At 41.3% G+C, this 23741-nt stretch overlaps 2 protein-coding genes across 7 annotated transcripts in view; both read left to right on the top strand.

The window, feature by feature from the left end:
- LOC115163461 (protein turtle homolog B-like) overlaps nucleotides 1–3308 on the top strand; it is an 82369-nt gene extending 79061 nt beyond the window's left edge. For both annotated transcript variants that reach the window (XM_029715350.1, XM_029715349.1), the window contains exon 20: nucleotides 143–3308. In XM_029715350.1, the coding sequence (XP_029571210.1) occupies nucleotides 143–357 (215 nt within the window). In that variant the 3' untranslated portion in view covers nucleotides 358–3308. The remainder of the gene's footprint in view (nucleotides 1–142) is intronic.
- A 5718-nt stretch (nucleotides 3309–9026) lies between these two features.
- LOC115163460 (rho GTPase-activating protein 32) overlaps nucleotides 9027–23741 on the top strand; it is a 33373-nt gene continuing 18658 nt past the window's right edge. Inside the window, exons 1-5 of one of the 5 annotated variants that reach the window (XM_029715348.1) lie at nucleotides 9027–9436; nucleotides 18034–18147; nucleotides 19215–19314; nucleotides 19558–19655; nucleotides 19958–20042. In XM_029715348.1, the coding sequence (XP_029571208.1) occupies nucleotides 18059–18147; nucleotides 19215–19314; nucleotides 19558–19655; nucleotides 19958–20042 (372 nt within the window). In that variant the 5' untranslated portion in view covers nucleotides 9027–9436; nucleotides 18034–18058. Of the gene's footprint in view, nucleotides 9437–12472; nucleotides 12513–18033; nucleotides 18148–19214; nucleotides 19315–19557; nucleotides 19656–19957; nucleotides 20043–23741 lie in introns of those variants that run through there. The other 4 variants (XM_029715345.1, XM_029715346.1, XM_029715343.1 and 1 more) reach the window with 4 other exon arrangements.

Raw genomic sequence — 23741 nt, 5'->3', positions numbered from 1 at the left:
GTTTGTGATGTAAAGCCAAATCCTATCGTTGTCATGCCTATGTAACGACCGTAGTTGTTGGCTTACAACACTTAGACAAGTCTGGGACCATACTAAATGCCTCGCTGTTGTATCCTCAATAACACTACCTCTCCATCCCTAGGTGTGTCTCTCTCTCAGACCCAGCAGCAATCCCAGACCCCCTCGGCTCACAGAGAAGATCTCTACCTCCACAGGAAGAGGAAAAGGCAGAACAGGAAGAACCCATATCTCTTTTTAACCTCCCTCCTGCGCCGCAGAAGACGCTCTGAGGAGGACCAGGCGGCCATCCTGGCCAGTACAGACTCAGACGGGCCCAACTACAGGACTCTCCACTGACCACTGACCAGTATGTCCACTACTGTCACTCACAGAAAGATCAAGCCACGGGACGTGACTACATTGACCCGCCAACCTAGATCTCCCTTAATTCCATTCAGCTTTAGGCAGTGGGTAACCTGTCTCTAGCGTTTTCCAAATAATTTACAGACAAAATGAAGATGTTTTCCGTGTCTCCCTGAGGATAATGTAGTGAGGGTCACCAGATAAAACATCTGTAATGTAAATACATAAAATAATGAAAAAGGGGACAATATCTCCTATTGTAGTAAAATGCATTGATCTAAATAATTCACAACACCTTAAAAGTCCCTGGTCATGGAGGAGTCTATCTGAGGTGTTACAGTGACACAGTGGACTTAACCTGGTGCGTTCCTTAGACAAGGACCTCAGTCTACCTTTCCTACAATTCAAATAGTGTCAGTATCTAACACAGGGTACTTATCGCAAAATATACCTCAGAGTAAGTGCAGAATTGCTGTAATTCTATTGGACTATACGTATTTTACATTATTTTTCAAATGAAATGTATGAAAGAAATGGTATATAATATCATTCACTTCACACATGAATTGGATGCTATGGCCTGAAGTCTGATTTTCATCCGCTTTTAATATCGAGCCCAATCTGCATATTTTGCTTAATCCCAAAAGAATATCATCCAATACAAGGCACGGTATGATATTGGTATATTTGAAATCACTAAAAGACATGTCCTCACTCTCTTGCATTTAACCATGTGATCACATCCAGTAAAGGTCAGCCCATGTTCTTCTTGCTAAGACATACAGTAACTTTGTGTTCAAGAGGCCAAATGTACACTTGATAGGGTGAGGACAGAAAAGGGGTGAGAAAATGTGATAAATGTGTATACAGTGTTTTTCATTAATATGGAGGAAACCTCGAGTCATTCGTGGAGTATGGCACATCTCTAGGTGCCTTGTTTGCCTTTTCTCTCTTGTTTTTGAAAAGTGAATTAACTGCCTTTTCCTTCGCCTTCACGCATTCTCTCTCTCTCTGTTGGGACTCATTATAAGCTCCAGTCTGACCTGTGGACTGACTCTACTTTTTCTGCCAAGGACACCTAGCTGTGAGTAAGGGGCACTGAAGGTGCATTACTCTGGATCTTTTTTCAATCTTGACTGTGTATATTCTACTAATAGAACAGACCTATAATAACAATTAGTGATTATGATGACAGTGTTAATCATTTCAGGTTTCAAATTGTGGTAATGCTATAACATAGATATAAAAAAAATCACAATTTAATCAACATTTAAATGTAAAAGGTACAGAAGTAGTTATTATGCAGAAAGTGAAACTTGCCACTGATGTTCATATTTCAAAACAGCTGTAATACTGAATACTGTATTGAAAGATCTGATTGCTGTTGCTTTATTAGGTGATTTTAACAAGTGGGCTTGTTAGATGACAAGTGACAACATTTGTGTTACATTAACTAAACTCAAAAGGTGGGGTGGCTGTCTCGACTCTCAACTGTTTATCTCTAGCAACGGTATAATATTACCTGCTAGCTATTTCTCTATGTTTATTCATTTTAACACTAACCGATAATGAATGTATGTTTTGCTGTACAGGAAGTGACTGTCCTGATGTCATAGTACAACGGATGACCTTTCGCATGTGGTGGTATTAAGTTTAGGTTTAATTGGCTAGTTGGCTAGTTGGCACAATAGGTTGATTTGATTTATGCCACAAGGTTAGCTGGTTAACCAAGGATAGGTTCAACCACTCTTGGTTGAATTCTTTCCTTTACACTGATGGTTAATGTTATAATTTCTTCTCACCATGTAAACTAGACCTATTAGAGCGCTTTAAGCTTACACACTGACAAGATGAATCACTGGAAGACATTGACATTTTAAACCAGTTGTCTGATTTGGAGTCACTTTTATCTTTACTGATAGCAATTCAGGAGTTGAACTAGACATAACAACTCTCTGAATGTATGTTAATTGAACCCCTCTCTGCTTGCTATAGAATATATATCAGTGATCAAAACATCAACTTTATCTGCCCTCTTCACTCACTTTCCAACATATTTTTTTTAAATTGGTGAGATCGTGACGATTTTGTGGAATGAAGTTATTTGAAATTGATACATCAACGTGCATATTTCAAGAATTGGTTATATGTAAGATATGGTGAAAATCTATATTCATAATGTATACATGGTGTGTACTGTATTTGTGAAGATGAAACAGAAAGATATTTTGTTCATTATTCTTGAGGACAAAAATAGAGAGACAGATTTAAAGCAAGTTAATATTAGATGTGATGAAAGTATTTGCTTTAAGGCTTTAAGTGGACAATATTTATAAAACATCTTAAGGTGCTTCGTTTGTCATGTTTTCTGAGACGTTATTTTACATTTATGGAAAAGTAAATGTTAGCACAGAACAAATGTTTTATTGTCATGTGGGCCTGTTGGCTGCACAAGTTCAGTAGTATTTATTCTGTTGTATAGTATGTGAATGAATACCAATTTGAAAAGCATCAATGTGTCATTGCTGGACTAAACCTTATCTGAAACAGAAAACTTTTTTTCCCCATAAGCACACAGGTAGATTCACTCATGATCACTTGCATCCAGATGTCCAAAGTATGAGAGAAACAAAAGAGAGCCACAAACAATCTAATAGTTATGGGGTACTGTATGTGCTGCAACCGAAGTCGTGTTTACATTAGCTAGAGATGACGTACGTGCTACTAGGACGTAGTTGCTTTCAACATTATGACTTGGTGCTATGTTTAACTCTGTGGTGCTGTAGATCAGAGCCCTACTCTCTTGAAGTCCTCTGTGTTTTACCAACTCAACTAGTCCCATCGTTGTAAGTCCTATTAAGAAACTAGTGTGATTGGCAATGAGCAAATTGTATTGATTGTGGAATCAGATAGTGGCAATAGATAGTGTGGTGACATTCAAAAAATACATCAAAGAGACTTAGAATAATGTAGCAATGGAACAATAGTTAGTTTCCGTCTCTGTTCCAGCCTCTGTCTGTGCTTCCAGGGTACCCTCTCCAAAGTGTTTTACTTGTGTTGACGGGGAGATATAATACCCAGATTAGATGGGGAAACCTACTTGGTGTGAAGTTATTTATCAGTACTTTTGATCAGTATTAAATATGTAACAGCAGACCGGGGAGGGAATCTGAGCCCATGGTCAGGGCATGAGAAGGTCGTTCTACACTACACACTTCCTACAGGTTAAAAACTATTTTTGATGGACAGCACTGTTTTCAAGCACACTACTGCAGGGGCATAACCTTCTTACGTGATTTCTCTCCACTGTTGTCACAAAGTCTCCTATTGGGGGACAGTATTGTACAGTATAGCCAATAAGAGTATTCATCAAACAGCGTTTCTATTTAAGCTGATTCTTCTCGTATGTTTTGGTAAAGGTATTGCTGACACATTCTTCACATAGACTTTTACTAATGTATGTAGTCTTCCGGGCTCTCTTGCTTTTTCAACAACAAAAATACATACAGTATGTAAGAGGGCTGCTTTGGAGGTACAGATGTAGGATCTTAATTTGAGCCAATTTGCTACAGCAGGAAAATAAACCTGCAGCAAGAGAAAATTTGAATTATTATAGTGATTATAATTAATGGACATTTTTGTAGGGGCTGATATATTTTTCTTAAGGGAAAATCAAGTCTGAAATGTCAAAGTGGAAATTACAAACTTCAGAAGCCTTTTTAAACCTCAAATACACTACAAGTGTGAAATATCATGCATTGCAGGAAAGTTCTCCTGCAACAAGGCGATCAAATTAAGATCCTGTACTGTTAGATCAACTTTTATTTTGTGTTTTTCTGCTTAAAGGCTTTTAGTGCATAAGTAGAAGCTGGTATGATTATACTTAGAGCAAATTTGATTTAACTATATTTATCTTGCATGTAGAGACAATACAAAAGAGCCTATTCAGCAATCAGTCATAAACTTTCAACCTGGTTGTGATCAGACAGAAAATGGAATATGTAGTATTTTCTATGTTCTCTGTTTTTCCATGTGTACCAGCACTGAGGAAATAGAATGTATTATTACTGTACAATAAGTGCTACATCTTTGACTGTTTTAACTAATGCTCCTCATCCTCAAGCAAACCAGTAGTGCTTAAAGGAAGAATATGTAGTCATGTCATAGCATATTTTCATCCATTGAGGCATGTGCGTGTGCTGTACATCACGTTTACATTCTATATTTTATGTTGACATCTTCTGTGCATAATCTGTTTCAATATGCCTTTTTCAACTGAAACAATTGATCTATATCAGACTGTTCATATGTAAATATTCCAAAGCAAAAACATGAAACATATTTTACTTTTTGTCTATTTTACAATGATAACCTGCGGATCATTTGGAGCTTCATCATTCAGTTATGTTTGATTGACATCAGGAATTATTTTAAACTTAACTTTTATGTGACCAATTAACTCATCCACTGTATGGTGCTGTACCAAAGCCTTATGTAAAATACTAGTCTGTGTTGATTTTCTCTTTTGCCACTGTTGTCCCGGGAATTCAATATTGTCTGGGATCACGTGTTGCTCACTTCATGTTCAACTGCCATGGAACTTCTTCAAAATAAACCCTGAAGAAAAAGCATAAACGCACTGGCCTAATACCACCAGTGGCTTCTAGAGAATAGGTGACAAAGGCTTATGACCTGTGGCATAGGCTCAAGACAAAGTGACATACGTTTATTAAAAAAGGCATTGGCAAATTTGTTGTATCATTGGCTCATGAGCGGTTTGTGACATAGACATACAGCATGTTCTATGATGATCCATGGCATGCCAATAATAAGTGGAAAGCAGCGTTGCGTTCATGTCCATCATGTGTCAATTTCCAACGCTTATTCCAATGTAATATTTTCCTCTTAAATTTTTGTATTTTGATATAATAAAAATCTAAAACGTGCTTATGTATGTGTTTGTGTTATTTTTGTATCAACAAACTAAAATGGAACTTCTGTCTGACCTGTAGAGATGTAGTTTCAACTACTGGACACAAGGTGTGAGTGTTGGGTAGTGAGCAGACACCATGACTGGGGGCTAGATCATTTAATCAGGTCGGGAAAAGTATTTATTTTGAGTATTTATATATATTATCATAATGCTATCTAGTCAGATTCATACAGTTCATACAATTGGTATATAGTGGGTTATAGAAAAGTCTGACCATACAAAGTACTGTAGGTCTATATGAAATGAAAAGGATGTTAAGTTGAAATCACTTTCACAAATTGCTAAGAGGGATTCTTTCCACTTACAGTATTTAACAATAAAGTCTTGTTCAACTACCATGTGAAACCTGGCACATCAGTCATGAGTCTAGTGTTAAGATAACTCCACCACCCAATGACTAAACTGGAGAGATACTGACAGTGAATGAGGTATGTCATCATAACACATTGGCCTTTGCACTCATGTTCAAATTCCTCTCTGGCTTGGCAAAAACAAATCACTTTCTGTCTGCATATACACTGAGTATACCAAACTTTAGAAACACCTTCCTAATATTGAGTTGCCCCCCCCCCCCCCCCCCCCCCCCCACAAGCTTTTGCCCTCAGAACAGCATTAATTAATCTGCATGGACTCTACAAGGTGTCGAAAGCGTTCCACAGGGATGCTGGCCGATGTTGACACCAAGTTGGCTGGATGTCCTTTGGGTGGTGGACCATTGTTGATGCACACGGGAAACTGTTGAGCTTTAAAAGCCCAGCAGCATCTGGCACCTACTACCATACCCTGTTCAAAGGCACTTACATGTTTTTCTTCTTGCCCATTCACCCTCTGAATGGCACACATACACAATCCATGTCTCAATAGTCTTAAGGCTTTAAAATCCTTTGACATGTCTCCTCCTCCTTCATCTACACTGATTGAAGTGGATTTAAAAGGTTACATCAATAATGGATCATAGCTTTCACCTGGATTCACCTGGTCAGTCTATGTGATGGAAAGAGCAGGTGTATTTAATGTTTTGTCTACTTAGTGTAGTGTAAACATACAAGTCAAGCGCCTTAGGCAAAAGACATTTGGTCTCTTAGGCCTTATTGTTGATAGTAGGTACACACAGATTATGTCATTAGTATATCATCTGTGTTGAGTGTGTTGTTTATCTTTATTTTACCAGGTAAATTGAGGATTTATGTTTGTAAATGAATTATATACTGAGCTTATAGACATCACTGATTAAGTTCATATACATGTAGTTTATTCATACTGAAATCCGCACATTGATAGGTTATTTGTCCTGTGGAATGATCAGTGTCATAAAACAAATACAATTAAAATCAAATGTTATTCGTCACATACACACCTTACAGCAGGTATAAAAGGTGCAATGAAATGCTTATGCGCTACCTCCCTCAACAATGCAGTACATTCATCAATTTCAAAAACAACAATAAAAGAGTCAAGTAAAAAATAGCAAGAATAGAAGAAATAAAAAAGCTAGTATGCATAGTAATAATGGACTGTATTTACAAATATGAAGTGGGTAGTGGCATGTAGTAAAATAGATGTGTTTGTGTTTATGCAGCCTGGTCTCAGAGTAGACGTAACATAATAAATGTAAATCAGTGACGCTAAAATTAGTATTATTAGGTATGTTTGGTATTGTTACATGAGACAGATGGTTACTTAATTGTAAGGCAAAAACAAAAGTAGGGTGATTGAGGTGGATGGGTAGGCGTATAACGTGAACATCTAGCAACCCAAAGGTTCCATGTTTGAATATCATCATGGAAATGTTTTGCTAATTAGCAACTACTTACTACTTTTTAGCTACTTTGCAGCTACTTAACATGTTAATTAACCCGTCCCTAACCCCTAATCTTAACTATTTAACCCAATTCCTAACCCTAACCCCTAACCTAGCTAACTTTAGCCACCTAGCTAACGGTAGCATTATCCACCTAGCCAATGTTAGACACCAAATTGATACCAAATTGGAATTCGTAACATATCATACATTTGCACATTTTAATAAATCAAATCAAATTGTATTGGTGACATACACGTGTTTGGCAGATGTTATTCCAGGTGTAGCAAAACACTTGTGTTTCTAGCTCCAACAGTGCAGTAACATCTAACAAGTAATATCTAACAATTTCACAACAATAGTAGGAACTTGAAGCTTTCCACCTTCTCCACTGCGGTCCCGTCGATGTGGATAGGGGGGTGCTCCCTCTGCTGTTACCTGAAGTCCATGATCAACTCCTTTGTTTTGTTGACGTTGACTGAGAGGTTATTTTCCTGGCACCACCCTCCCAGAGCCCTCACCTCCTCCCTGTAGGCTGTCTCATCATTGTTGGTAATCAGTTCTACTACTGTTGTGTCATCTGCAAACTTGATGATTGAGTTGGAGGCATGAGTGGCCATGTAGTCATGGGTGAACAGGGAGTACAGGAGGGGGCTGAGCACGCACCCTTGTGGGTCCCCTGTGTTGAGGATCAGCAAAGTGGAGGTGTTGTTTCCTACCTTCACCACCTGGGGGTGGCCCATCAGGAAGTCCAGGACCCAGTTGTACAGGGCGGGGTTCAGACCCAGGGCTACAAGCTTAATGATGAGCTTGGAGGGTACTATGGTGTTGAATGCTGAACTATAGTCAATGAATAGCATTCTTACATAGGTATTCCTCTTGTCCAGATGGGATAGGGCAGTGTGCAGTGCGATGGTGATTGCATCGTCAGATCTATTGGGGCGGTAAGCAAATTGAAGTGGGTCTCGGGTGTCAGGTAAGGTAGAGGTGATATGATCATTGACTAGTCTCTCAAAGCACTTCATGATGACATAAGTGAGTGCTACGGGGCGATAGTCATTTAGTTTAGATACCTTTGCTTTCTTGGGTATAGGAATATTGATGGACATCTTGAAGCATGTGGGGACAGCAGACTGGGATAGGGAGAGATTGAATATGTCCGTAAACACTCCAGCCAGCTGCTCTGCGCATGCTCTGAGGACGTGGCTAGGGATGCCGTCTGGGCCGGCAGCCTTGCGAGAGTTAACACAGTTAAATGTCTTACTCACGTTGGCCACGGAGAAGGAGAGCCCACAGTCCTTGGTAGCGACCCGCGTCAGTGGCACTGTTATCCTCAAAGCGGGCGAAGAAGGTGTTTAGCTTGTCCGGATTGTAGTCCGTGATTGTCTGTAGACCATGCCACATACGTCTTGTGTCTGAGCCTTTGAATTGTGACTCCACTTTGTCTCTCTACTGACGTTTTGCCTGTCCGATTGCCTTACGGAGGGAATAACTACACTGTTTGTATTCAGCCATATTCCCAGTCACCTTGCCATAGTTAAATGGTTCGCACTTTTAGTTTTGCCCTCATACTGTACAAATTGTTATTTGTAACATACAGTATCATACAAATTGTTATCTGTAACATATCATACGAAATGGATGATAGACATACACAAATTAATACATACCATACTTACCATATCATACTAATTGGAGTCCCCCGGATTTATCCTTACTATGTTACGTCTACCCCTGAGTCCAGGTTGCAACATGGGTGCGAGTGTGTGAACATAACCTATATACTGAAATCCACTGATGAAATAGTTGACAAGGCTCCTTTTTGTTTGCCAATAGCAAATATCTTTCTTCTAATAAATCACCCACAACATAGTACACATACTTTTGTTTCTTTATTAGGAGTGGAAGAGCGATTGAAACCTGATCTCTGATGTAGGCCTACTAGGACAGTTGAGGGCACTAGGATTAGAATAATTTAAGGAATCATTGAATTTGCCTACGAGTACGCGCCCAGCCTGGTTTTGCGCGCTCACAGCGTCGGGTGCAGCGCATAGGAGCCTACGGTTTCAGTGCCATGGTCTCTTTTTAAGGACATGTTCATCGACGAATCCCTGACTTTTTACACATTTTCACTCAAGCAGTGCGAACTGGGCTTCGTAGTGCGATGCTGAAAAATCAAAGTCATTGCTGTCGAAACCCTCAACAGTGGTGAACTGCGCGGCACACTGCGACTCGGAGAAGATAGAGTAGACGCGTGGTGGTTTGTCCTACGGTTACAGGTATGTTTAAAAGAACATCTGAAAGTGTTACCATCGTCGTCATAGGCTACTTGTGTTGTGCTGTGTATTGGTTTTAGGTGAGTGAGAAACTTAGGGTGTGAATGAATGTTGTGGCTTTTGAAGGTTATGAGATAAGTATGTTTTATGTAATGACATGTTAACTACATAGAGCTCATATTAAATTACTAGAGGGGCTATAAAGACTCAAAGTTTCATAATGGGGCGAAAATGGAAGCCATCTTGGTTAGGGAGAAATCCAAAAAAAGTCTAATTGGAATGAATGGCATAGGTGATGCATTTTCTGCTTTTACTTATGCAGGAAAATAAAAGTAAGCCATGTGATATATCATCAATTGTGTAATGTAATTATAGTCAACCTAAAATATTGTCATGTAATTATAAATACAGGGTCGTTCCATGTCATCTCAGCAAGCTATGACACCCACCATCTCAGATTGTAAATGTATTATGTGAAAAATTGCGGTGGAAATGCCTTTATGCGGAGATATTGATATAATAACCATCATATCGAAGTAAACTTGGAGTCACGTGATTAAATTGGTCTGGTCCTCCCACTACAACTCGGGAAACCATGCAGATAATTAGACTACGGATTAAATAAATGATGAACTTCCCAGGGTGGTGAAAGCTTTCATCTAGTTGTCAGAACCTGGTAATATCAGGATGTGGGATGAGACATAAACCTAACAAATTCAATTACTAATTTCTCTGAACAGGAGAAAAAAACATCAACAATTTCTCTGGGAATACATTACATAGGATGAAGGAACAATACTCCAAGCCGCAGCTCCATACTACTTGTCAGACACAGAGAACTGATACTATAACGTTGTCGGGGTGTGATTGGTGGGGGTCCGTGGGTGGCTTTTGACCATTCCTTTGGATTCCTCAGGTTTAACCCATTGTTAGAAAAAGGTTTGGTCCAAATCAGATGTTGGGTATTGTATTTAAAGTTGAAGTCGGAAGTTTACATACACTTAGGTTGGAGTCATTAAAACTTGTTTTTCAACCACTCCACAAATCTTTTGTTAACAAACTATAGTATTGGCAAGTTGGTTAGGACATCTATTTTGTGCATGACACAAGTGTTTACAGACAGATTATTTAATTTATAATTAACTGTATCATAATTCCAGTGGGTCAGAAGTTTACATACACTAAGTTGACTGTGCCTTTAAACAGCTTGGAAAATTCCAGAAAAGGAGGTCATGGCTTTAGAAGCTTCTGATAGGCTAATTGACATAATTTCAGTCAATTGGAGGTATACCTGTGGATGTATTTCAAGGCCTCTTTGAAGGTCAGCATCCCGGAGTCGCCTCTTCACTGTTGACGTTGAGACTGGTGTTTTGCGGGTACTATTTAATGAAGCTGCCAGTTGAGGACTTGTGAGACGTTTGTTTCTCAAAACTAGACACTCTAATGTACTTGTCCTCTTGCTCAGTTGTGCACCAGGGCCTCCCACTCCTCTTTCTATTCTGGTTAGAGACAGTTTGCGCTGCTCTGTGAAGGGAGTAGTACATAGCATTGTACATAGCATTGTACGAGATCTTCAGTTTCTTGGCAGATTCTCGCATGGAAGCCTTCATTTCTCAGAACAAGAATAGACTGACGAGTTTCAGAAGAAAGTTTGTTGTTTCTGGTCATTTTGAGCCTGTAATCGAACCCACAAATGCTGATGCTCCAGATACTCAACTAGTCTACTGAAAGCCAGTTTTATTGCATCTTTAATCCACACAACAGTTTTCAGCTGTGCTAACATAATTGCAAAAGGGTTTTCTAATGATCAATTAGCTAATCCAAGTTTATAATTTTAAAGGCTAACACCACATGCCATTGGAACACAGGAGTGATGATTGCTGATAATGTGCCTCTGTACGCCTATGTAGATATTCCATTAAAAATCAGTAGTTTCCAGAAACAAACGTCATTTACAACATTAACCATGTCTACACTGTATTTCTGATCAATTTGATGTTATTATAATGGACAAAAAATTGCTTTCCTTTCAAAAACAAGGACATTTCTAAGTGACCCCAAACTTTTGAAAGATAGTGTATATGATCATTTATATCATATATATATATATATGGATCAGATATTCACTCACTGTGGAAGATCAAAGGTGACTATAGTCTGTGTGCAAGCTTGTTAATGATCAGGGTTAGGGGATAGGAGACTATGCCACAGATGTATCTCTCATGAGTAAAAACATATTGAAGATAAGCCTATATTGAAAATGACTCCGCAGGCAGGCTCAATCGAAAAGGGCAGAGGTATTGGGAGTTATATTAAAGGACCCCCCCAGAGGAAGTTTCCGCCACTATTTAGATGTCATTTCCTGTCCTAGAGAGGAAATGCACTTTTAGGTTCCACCTCCGAAGAATGGAGAAGGCTACTAGTACATATTCGAGAATTGGGTATGGGAATCTCCACGTGGGGTTGATAAACATCAACAAATAAGGGACTGACAGCTGTCAGTGTAGCTAGCTAGCATGCTAACCTTATCTAGCTGGAAACCACTGGCCTGTCTTATTATATTTATTTTATTTAACCTTTATTTAACTAGGAAAGTCAGTTAAGAACAAATTCTTATGTACAAGGATGGCCTTTCAAAAGGCCTCCTGCGGGGATGGGGGCTGGGATAAAAAATATAGGACAAAACACACATCACGACATAGAGACAACACAACATAAAGAGAGACAGACCTAAGACGACAACATAGCATGGCAGCAACACATGACAGCACAGCATGGTGGCAGCACAAAACATGGTACAAACATTATTGGACACAGAGAAAGGCAAGAAGGTAGAGAGAACAAAACGTCATGCTAAGCAGCCACAACTGTCAGTAAGAATATCCATGATTGACTCTTTGAATGAAGAGATGGAGATAACTGTCCAGTTTGAATGTTTTTTTTTTTGCAGCTCGTTCCAGTCGCTAGCTGCAGCGAACTGAAAAGAGGAGCAACCCAGGGATGACCAGTTTACGGAGGGGTATAGAGTGCAGTGATGTGTCCTATAAGGAGCATTGGTGGCAAATCTGATGGCCGAATGGTAAAGTACATCTAGCCGCTCGAGAGCACCCTTACCTGACGATCTATAAATGACGTCTCCGTAATCTAGCATGTGTTGGATGGTCATCTGAATCAGGGTTAGTTTGGCAGCTGGGGTGAAAGAGGAGTGATTACGATAGAGGAAACCAAGTCTAGATTTAACCTTAGCCTGCAGCTTTGATATGTGCTGAGAGAAGGACAGTGTACTGTCTAGCCATACTCCCAAGTACTTGTATGAGGTGAATACCTCAAGCTCTAAACCCTCAGCGGTAGTAATCACACCTGCGGGGAGGGCATTCTTCTTACCAAACCACATGACCTTTGTTTTGGAGGTGTCCAGAACAAGGTTAAAGGCAGAGAAAGCTTGTTGGATACTAAGAAAGCTTTGTTGTAGAGCGTTTAACACAACATCTGGGGAGGGGCCAGCTGAGTATAATACTGTATCATCTGCATATAAATGGATGATAGAGCTTCCTACTGCCTGAGCTATGTTGATGTAAATTGAGAAGAGTGGGGCCTAGGATTGAGTCTTGGGGTACTCCCTTGGTGACAGGCACTGACTGAGACAGCAGATATTCTGACTTCATACACTGCCTTCTTTGAGAGAGGGAGTTAACAAACCAGGCTAAAGACCCCTCAGAGACACCAATACTCCTTAGCAGGCCCACAAGAATGGAATGGTCTATCGTATCAAAAGCTTTTGCCAAGTCCACAAAAATAGCAGCACAACATTGCTTAGAATCAAGGGCTGATTATTGACAAGTTTTTCCAACACTTTTGATAAACAGGGCAAAATAGAAATTGGCCTATAACTGTTAGGATCAGCTTGATCTCCCCCTTTTAATGAAAGGATACAATGGGAACCTCCCCAGAGAGGAGAGACTGGCTTGGCGATGATATGGGCTGCAACCTTAAAGGATCTAAACCATCTGACCCAGATGTTTTTTTGGGGTCAAGTTGAAGGAGCTCCTTTAGGACCTCAGACTCAGTGACTGCCTGCAGGGAGAAACTTTGTAGCAGGGCAGGGGAAAAAGAGGGAGGAGCATCGGTGCTAGTCGCATTAGAAGGGGTGGGAGATGAGGAAATGTTGGACGGGCAATGAGGCATGGCTGAGTCAAATAGGAATCCTGACTTAATGAAGTGGTGATTTTAAAAAGCTCAGCAATGTGCTCCTTGTCAGTAACAACCACATCATCAACATTAAGGGACATGGGCAGCTGTGAGGAGGAGGGTTTATTCTCCAGGTCTTTAACCGTTTTCCAGAACTTCTTGGGGTTAGACCCTCAGAGAGAGAACTGCTCCTTAAAGTAACTAACTTTGGCCTTCTGGATAGCGTGAGTGCACTTATTTCTCACTTGCCTGAACCAGAGCCAGTCGGCCTGAGTATGCATGTGCCAAGCCTTTCGCCAAATGGAATTCTTGAGGTGGAGTAACTCTACCAGCATCTTTAACTTCGTTATTTCCAAAGTTTTGGTATCTTCCATAAATTGTGGCCGCGAATCCGCCATCAAAATAGTTAGAGAGAATAAGATGAAGCTCTTAAATTAATTTAGCGTAATAGATGATGACTACTGATATGTGATTTTCTACATGTTAATGGGCACTGTGCAACCTTCGGCTGTGGTACAGCAAAGCCAAGTCAGCCCGTGCTCATGATTCTCACCGGGAAGTGAAATGATAGGCTAGAATGACTTTGCTCATTATCTGGATAGCAAACAAATCAAAAGCAGTGGAGCGTGTAGTGAAGCAAGACTTGGGGCGATGGGGGGGCTATCATATTACGTAATTATACAATTTATAAAATGGTCATATATTTTTTAATACAGACTATTAAAATATGTTTTGAAAATTGACATCCAATGGATTATGATCATTTTCAGGTAAAAGAAAGTGGAGGTGCTGAAACACATGTTTGCACCCCATATTTTAATTTGCTCCATGGCTCAGGCAGCCAAGTGGACACAAGGCTGTTTGGCTTATCTCAGTCAAGAAGATGTATACAGCAGTTTCTGATTAATAAACATGGTGTGTGGTAAAATTCAAATAAAACCCAGCAATGAAACGAAACGTAGGCTGAAAAGAGTTTGTCATATCATAGGAACAGACACTGCCTTTCTCATTTCTTATTGTCGAGAAGCAACCTGCAAGTAAGCATTTCATTGGACTGTGTATACCATGTGTATCCCGTACATATGACTAATACAACTTAACTTGATAGGAAAACACACCGCATTCTCACAGATTTGCATGAAGTGGGCAGTTCGGATTTGTCACTTCAAGCCCAAATACTGTATATCGTACTAAAACAATGACTTACTGACTTAAATCGTTCTGCAACATCAGGGGTAAGCTCTGGCCATCGTCTTTCAGCTCGAAAAAGTGTATTTCTACAGGTGTGGGCGTTTAAACGTTACTACCAGCACCAAACCTATGTCAGCTAAGCATAAACAATTCCTCTCACATACCTAACTGATTAAATTTGAACAACATGCAAATAGGCTTACGGTCGGGCCTTTGTTGAATTGCTTTTCTCAATGGTAAGAAACTGTGTGTAAATAAATAAATTTCAGTTTATTTTCGTCTACTGCAGCCGCCTGTATTTTTGGACAGAGTATAGTCTATGACCTTTTTACTATAGTTCTAATCCTCATTGTGTGTGTCTGGAATGGGACAAAGAATGATTTATACAGCTATGAAATTCATCATGAGATGAAACAAAATGAATCCCACTGTAGTAGATGTAAATCAGATTATAGAATCGTATGATTCTCCTCCCTGAGAAGAATAGCATTAATCCGTTTTTTAAACCCATAAACACAATCACCACTGTACTGTATACAGTATTGTGTTCAATGTACAGTATTGTGTACATAGTTTCATTTCCTCTTCTGGCTACCTCATCAGTCGAGAAGAGGAGCAGCTCACAACCGGCAGGTTACCATAGCAACCCCAGGCCTTCTCCACTGCATCTAACTTTATGACCGCATTCCAGAGCTCCGAATGAGAGCGCAAAACTTTCCCCTCAACAGCCAGATGGAAACATACACTGGGGAGCGCCTTTATCAAAACCCATGGAGATGTTGTTGACGAATACAGTACTGCCTACACCCCTGTGTGTGTGTGTGTGTGAGCTCAGCTGTCTGGGTGGGGGCTGCTCAGTGACCCCAGAGACACTGAACAACATAACAGTATGAGGTGAAACAACAGTCATTTCTCTCTTCCCAGCGGCTCCCTTAGCCTCTCACTTAGATATATTACGTCTCTTAAAGCTTTTGGCCTACTTGCACACAGCACTGTAGCAAATGCATTAGGTCAACATGTGAGTGTGCCTAATGTGAATCTTCAGAGGATCGTGTCATGAAATTCTTCTCTTAGAGATAATGCGTGGGCATCAATTCCTCACTCCAGCCCATGAATTCTAATACAGGTTTCATAAACGGCATGCAGAATTGCGTAGGCTGCCCTAGTTTTCCTGGAGTACCATTTAGGCCAGAGTCGTCAAAGCCAGATCAGAGCTGTTTCTGTCTCTAGGCAGCAGAAATGGAGAGCTTTCTTCAAGTGGTGAACAAGATGTCTTGTCGTTACCGCTACTGTACATTGCAGGGTGATGGTTTTACTATGACCAGTCTGGTATGGCTGACAGATAAGCAGGGGAAAGATAATGTCCCAAATTACAGACTATTCCCCATATAGCGCACTACTTTCTGATCAGGACTTATAGGGCTCTGGTCAAAAGAAATGCACTATGTAGGGCATAGGGTACCATTTGGGACATTACCAAGGCCTCACGTTTGGTATGGGTTAAGTTAACGTGGCAAAGAAATCTGTCGTCATTAAATTGAATTGCATTGCCATGTTACCGATATCCTAAATGAATGGATGTACCTATCATGTTGCCATAAGGTGGTGCGGAGTGTCTGCTACACAGCAATGTCCAGCACAGGATGTCCTTATCTGAGAAGAAACATTCTCCATTCTGAACAATGAAGGTCAGGCATGTTACATTTTATCATGGAATAAATGCAATGCAGTGAAAAGATTACAGTGCTTTTGAAAAGATTACTGGACAAACATAAAGTTGGACCAAACATTCTGATGGTTGACAGAAATTGTCAGACTATACTGAATGGCAAAAACATTCTGTTATACAAACTAGTGTATTACTTTGTTCATCTTCAAAGTAATGTAGCCTATTCCTGGAGAGACTCAGGACACCTTTGGGACTTCAGATAAATCGTTGCTTGTTTTTTGTGTCGTCATGCTATCCTCTCAAATATTTGTTGAATTAATGTTTGATAGGATATCCTATAGAAAGGCTTCATCTGCCATTGGAGAGAGTTGAGAGTACAGTAGAATATAGTAGATCTGTGGGTCTGGTTTGGCCAGTGTCTCTGGCTGGTCACATTGTGCTGAGTCAGAGGGCTGTGTGGAACTCTGTCAGCAGTGAGCACCACTCTGTGGCTACTGGCCAATGGGCTGCCTCCCTCTGCTTGCTCTCTTGGGGAAATTGCTACCCTGTACTGTAATGGCTGGCCTGATGTATCTATCTACTACTCCTTACTCCAAACATCTCTATGGTCATCATTACAGCTTCTGATTGGAGAAGAGGAAAACTTCTGCTTTACTACGTCAGTATTGATTGGCTGGGGAGTTTTAGTGCTGAGGTGTACAACTGAGGTACTTTGTGTGCACAATGCACATACTGTAGCACTCCAGGACCAGGGTTGGTTGGTTACCACTGCACTGTGCTTGCCCAATATCTAAGATGTGAGTTCAGATCCCAGCACTGCCTTTCATGAGGCCTAGTTATGGAAAGATTGGAAGGCTGTGTTATGTGTTTGTTTCACTCTGTCAGAGCATTCCTTTTATTTGTTGACAGGCTATAAAGAGCTGTATTAGGGATGATGGCTCGGCCTCCTTGACACCAGACCTATGTCCTCATGGGGGCTGTCACAACACTCCCATGCTGGTGAGGTTGGTTTCTGCCTCTCAGGATGGTGCCAAACATAGTCATAGTCACATGTTGGCGGAAGGAGAGTCCCAAAGCTCCCATGTAGTGCTCCTAGACCTGTATTAATTGTTTTGAAAATGGGTGTTCTCTAACTGTAATGTTTAAGAGGTCAGTATGTACTTTTTGTTATCCCTTCTGGGGTCTCTTCCCAACAACACTCATCATGAAGGGTTCGTTTCTCCCTCTTAGGACCATTCCAAACCCAGCCACACATACAAGTCCCAATACTTCACCTGCAGTATGGATGGATTCCAGATTGTTTTAAAAATAAATGTTTCAAAATGACCTGTTTTGAATGAAACAATTTGACGTGTAGGAAGTGTGTATTTACTTGTTCACTGAATGCCTGTCTTACTACAGACACATTAACCATTCATCTTTTAAAAGGCGTGAAATGATTCTGAACAGCACAAGCTGCAGCTAAGAGTGGGTTAATGTCTGGCAGCTTCCCAGCTAAGGTTGACTCTCCTCTCCCCCTCTCTCCATCTCTCTCTCTTCTCCATCTCGTCAGTCGACTGCTTCAGTAAGGCAGTAGGATGGAGGCTGGCTGTGGGGTTGCCGCGGTGATCGGGAATGCTGGCTCAGGACATCAGGGAGAACCAGGAAGTGGTGACGTCCTTGAGGGGTGAGTTACTCTCTCACACTCACGCTGCGCTGTACCGTACTGCTGCTATGTCAGCTGACCAGGACTCTGCAGATATCACACCCAGAAATGTAAAGGAGACGTATACAGGATCAGTTGAGGATGTGTGTGTGCTTGAGTGATTGTACGGTCATGTGTGTGTATTATGTGTACGTGAGAGATTGACGGGGAGGAAGAGTGATGGAAAGAGAGGAATTCTAAAAGACATTAGTGATGGCTACAGTATATCGATGACAGACAAATTATCTCTTCTCTATCTACTGTGAGTATGCTGGAAAACAACCAGGCCTGGATAGGATGGCTCTCATTTAATCACAGCTCTCCAGCAGATGAAATGAGCGCATTCTATCAGTGCCAGTGTTCTTGTCCTTTTTAGCAGATCTCAGGAGCAGTAGTCTATGAGACTGAATCACTGCATCACTCAGTCTGTGTCTGAGCCCTGGAAGGAAGGACAAATCTAAGGCATCCACTCTTCTTCATTGTCCCTGAGAAAAGTTGGTCTGAAAGGACTTTTCTCCCTCTGCCTAGCACACTGACTCAGATTTCAGCTGCAGGTTTTGTGAGGCGCTCCCTTGTGGGCGGATTGCATTCGTGACTTACTCAAAGGAAAGGCTTTGCTTACCCGAACATACACAAAAGCCATTATAGCTTTGTTTTGGTCCTACCAAGTGTGAGATGCTTCTTTTGTCAGGCTAAGTATGTTCTTTCCCCATGATGTGTTTACTGTATGTAGGCTAGGCTATACTCCTCTCTGGAGCTTTCTGTACCAGTCAGGAGCCATTTGAGACGGTGTGTAGTTATGTGCTATCACCAGAGTAACAAGGATGTAAATACCACAGGGTACATTATGTTTTCTGGGACACTGGTGCAGTGTCATGATTTGAGCACCAGAAACATGATGTAAATATATTGGTCTCTCACTGGCTCCCTCTGGTGGCTTCTATGGAAAATTGTTTTTTATTTCAAGTATTTCAAATGTAATGTATTTATGGATTCAGATTCTTTCTCTCCCTGTTTATCTCTGTCCTTCCCTCCCTCTCCCTGTGTAGGGACATGTGTATTACACCAGATAAAGAAGCGACCCAGCCTGATCCACACAAGAGCACTACTCCAACAGAGAAATCTCCAAAAGAGAGCCCAACTGACATGGTACACTGTCTATAATCACTAGTTGAGGTCTGATACAAGCACTGTAACCTTGGAATAGCAGTTTCTGAACTCAACTACAATGTGGTCTTATATATATACTGCTAGTATGGGTTTCTTTTTAGTATTATTGAACCAGCAAATGTAAAGTGCTGACTGTCTTGTAATTGGTTTACATGTCAGGAATGTTGAGTATTGTTTGTGTTGATTGGCAGATATTGAGTATTGTGTGTTGTTGATTGGCAGGTACAGAGTGATGAGGTCACAGAGCTTCCTGTTGAGCCTGAGCCCACCCTGCGTTCCTGCGTCAGCACAGCCAGCATGAAGGTCAAAAACGTGAAGAAGTAGGTGCTCCCGTCCCCACGGAAACGGTCTATTATGGGCTGTAAAATGGGCCTCTAAACCAGGGCAGTAAAATAAAGTGCAGTAAAATGATGGGCTGGGGCCTGGCAGAGACTGACTGGTCAACTTGCTCTCTCTGCTGTCTCACTCTCACACTACCATCTCCCCCTTCTCTCTTTCCCTGCCCTCTCCCTCTGCTCTCTCTCTCATGCTCGCTCTCTCCTCACTCCTCTCCCTCTTAGCTCTTTCTGCCTCAGTGTAACAGCTAGTAGAATACTGATGAGGTGATGCTGCTGTATTTCAGGCTGACGTTCCCCAGAGGTCATTTTCCCAGGCTGGCTGAATGTGCCCACTTCCACTATGAGACCGTTGACTTTGGCACTGTGCAGGTGAGGCCCTGCCCGGAACTGAATACACATACATTCTATGGAGAACAGAAGTCATTGGTTGCTGGTATTTTGGCAATTGTGTCTTTGGCTCAAGTTCATGTGTAGCTCAGTGGACATCATGGTGAATTGTTCCACAAAATACCTCATTCCGTAATGGAAGAGAGCAGTCTGTCCTAATTATTTTAGATCATCCTGTCCCCGCCCGACCCACATTCCACTCTCCAATTTCCCATATTTGGAAAAAATACAGATGGAATATAAATGATCTCATTCATTATGTACTTAAAGTGATACTTCGGGATACCCATAGACTTCCAGTCATTGCGTTAACGTTAGTTAGCATTGGCTCACGAAATTAAATCTAACTTCCTACATAATGGACATGGCGACATAAAAATGGTATCCATTAGTTCATCTATCTCTGGGGAATTAGATAAAGGGCCTCATTGCCAAAATCCCGAAGTATCCCTTTAATTTGAATATAAAATTGGATACGTGATAAGGCAATAAGCAACATGAAATCCAATATATCAGTATATTTAAAATGTTGTTCATGAATATTCAATCCAGTGTGTGCATTAATCCACTAAGTTTTATTTATTTTATTTTTTATTTCACCTTTATTTAACCAGGTAGGCTAGTTGAGAACAAGTTCTCATTTGCAACTGCGACCTGGCCAAGATAAAGCAAAGCAATTCAACACATACAACAACACAGAGTTACACATGGAATAAACAAAACATAGTCAATAATACAGTAGAACAAAAATAAACAAAAAGTCTATATACAGTGAGTGCAAATGAGGTAAGTTAAGGCAATAAATTGGCCAGGGTTGCGAAGTAATTACAATATAGCAATTAAACACTGGAATGGTAGATGTGCAGAAGATGAATGTGCAAGTAGAGATACTGGGGTGCAAAGGAGCAAGATAAATACATAAATACAGTATGGGGATGAGGTAGGTAGGTATATAGATGGGCTGTTTACATATGGGCTATGTACAGGTGCAGTGATCTGTGAGCTACTCTGACAGCTGGTGCTTAAAGCTAGTGAGGGAGATATGAGTCTCCAGCTTCAGAGATTTTTGCAGTTCGTTCCAGTCATTGGCAGCAGAGAACTGGAAGGAAAGACGACCAAAGGAGGAATTGGCTTTGGGGGTGACCAGTGAGATATACCTGCTGGAGCATGTGCTACGAGTGGGTGCTGCTATGGTGACCAGTGAGCTGAGATAAGGCGGGGCTTTACCTAGCAGAGACTTGTAGATAACCTGTAGCCAGTGGGTTTGGCGACGAGTATGAAGCGAGGGCCAACCAACGAGAGCGTACAGGTCGCAATGGTGGGTAGTGTATGGGGCTTTGGTGACAAAACGGATGGCACTGTGATAGACTGCATCCAGTTTGTTGAGTAGAGTGTTGGAGACTATTTTATAGATGACATCACCGAAGTCGAGGATCGGTAGGATGGTCAGTTTTACGAGGGTATGTTTGGCAGCATGAGTGAAGGATGCTTTGTTGCGATATAGGAAGCCAATTCTAGATTTAATTTTGGATTGGAGATGCTTAATGGGAGTCTGGAAGGAGAGTTTACAGTCTAACCAGACACCCAGGTATTTGTAGTTGTCCACGTATTCTAAGTCAGAGCCGTCCAGAGTAGTGATGCTAGACGGGCGAGCAGGTGTGGGCAGTGATCGATTGAATAGCATGCATTTAGTTTTACTTGCGTTTAAGAGCAGTTGGAGGCCACGGAAGGAGTGTTGTATGGCATTGAAGCTCGTCTGGAGGTTAGTTAACACAGTGTCCAAAGAAGGGCCAGAAGTATACAAAATGGTGTCTTCTGCGTAGAGCTGGATCAGAGAATCACCAGCAGCAAGAGCAACATCATTGATGTATACAGAGAAGAGAGTCGGCCCGAGAATTGAACCCTGTGGCACACCCATAGAGACTGCCAGAGGTCCGGACAACAGGCCCTCCGATTTGACACACTGAAATCTGTCTGAGAAGTAGTTGGTGAACCAGGCGAGGCAATCATTTGAGAAACCAAGGCTGTCGAGTCTGCCAATAAGAATGTGGTGATTGACAGATTCGAAAGCCTTGGCCGGGTCGATGAATACGGCTGCACAGTAATCGATGGTGGTTATGATGTCGTTTAGGACATTGAGCGTGGCTGAGGTGCACCCAGGACCAGCTCTGAAACCAGATTGCATAGCGGAGAAGGTACGGTGGGATTCGAAATGGTCGGTAATCTGTTTGTTAACTTGGCTTTCGAAGACCTTAGAAAGACAGGGTAGAATAGATATAGGTAAGTACCATTCATTCCTGTCCGATCAGCTCAGGTTAAACCTGCAATCCTCAGCACTTGTTGGATGAAGCTGATGGTATCAGCCAGAGAAATAGTGTGATTTTTCTGGGTACACAGCATTACTGTAGAAGCATCCACAGGCGTCAGTACCACTGTAGTTGAGAGAGTGAACTATAGCAGCGTTCAGATTCCAGGAGGTGGCAGGAGAGAGCAGTTATGTGCAGGGAGTTATGTTTAGCACTGTAGAATGTAACAGAACATTTAATTGTATAAGATGTTGTTTTGTTTGCTTAGCTTGCACCTGTGATATCATCCCATAGCCTCGTCAGGTGGTCATTTAGGATGGCCCTATTGATCATTTTTGCTGACACTTTAACTATAGATTCATTGCCATTAGTCAGCACAGATTCCAGAGGGTTGAGAGTGAGAATTTGTTTTGCCTGTTGTGATAATTTGAATCAGTCAGGCGGAAGCGGCTGCTCACTCATTTGTGAAAGTGGCTGTTCATTGCCTGGATAATTCCTGTGTAATTCTGTGGGCTTGACAGCAGAGAGCAGTAGTCATCTACTCTTTTGCACACTGATGCTTTTACCAGCTTCTAAACCAACATCGCGAGACTTCCGGGAACGCTTGCGAAGCAGACAAACCAGACCGGGGTTTGAGAAGTCAATGAGAGAAGTGAAAAATTCTTCCCTTGGAGAAGCATTTTTTGCATATCGTCATACTAAACCATCTTTGCTTTTACCGTTGAGAGCGCCTCACTGAAGCGCAATGTTCGTAGGGTGGTATAACATGACCTATTACATGTATGTGTGTGAGCTGGTGCAAGCTCAAGCACAGTGCATTTTAACTATAGAATAGCTGACCTACTGTAGCTGTGGCAACTATGATACATTAGATGTGTGGCTGGGGCGTTGCTACTGAACAGAAGTGTCTGTCTGTGACCTTGAGATCTTCCTACAGGGGAAGATGAGCTGAGCTAGGAGAGAAATATCACTCTAGGGAGAGACCAGCCATGCCTCACTCTGACACTTAGACTACACACGCTTAACTCTTTTCTTAAAGGCCCAGTGCAGTCAAAAGCTCTGTTTTCCGGTGTTTTATATATTTCCACACTATGAGGTTGGAATAATACTGTAAAATAAAAAAAACGACAATAGTGCCCTTTTAGTGTAAGAGCTGTTTGAAAAGACTGCTTGAAATTTCAGCCTGTTTTGGTGGGATGGAGCTTTGGCCTTTCCAGGGTGACATCACCATGTGGTAAATTAGTTAATTGGTTTGGAACTCTTCCTTATTGGGCTATCTGCCAATAACAGATGTTTTCAGTGTTTTCTTCACTCAGACCACTTCCAGACAGTCCTAGCTAAATTCTTGCTTGAGAATCTGCTCTTTGCTATGAAG

The sequence above is a fragment of the Salmo trutta genome, chromosome 26 (genome assembly GCF_901001165.1).
Source record: "Salmo trutta chromosome 26, fSalTru1.1, whole genome shotgun sequence".
Taxonomy (NCBI): domain Eukaryota; kingdom Metazoa; phylum Chordata; class Actinopteri; order Salmoniformes; family Salmonidae; genus Salmo; species Salmo trutta.
Note: the sequence above shows the minus strand (reverse complement) of the source record. Positions and strands in the feature narration are given on the sequence as shown.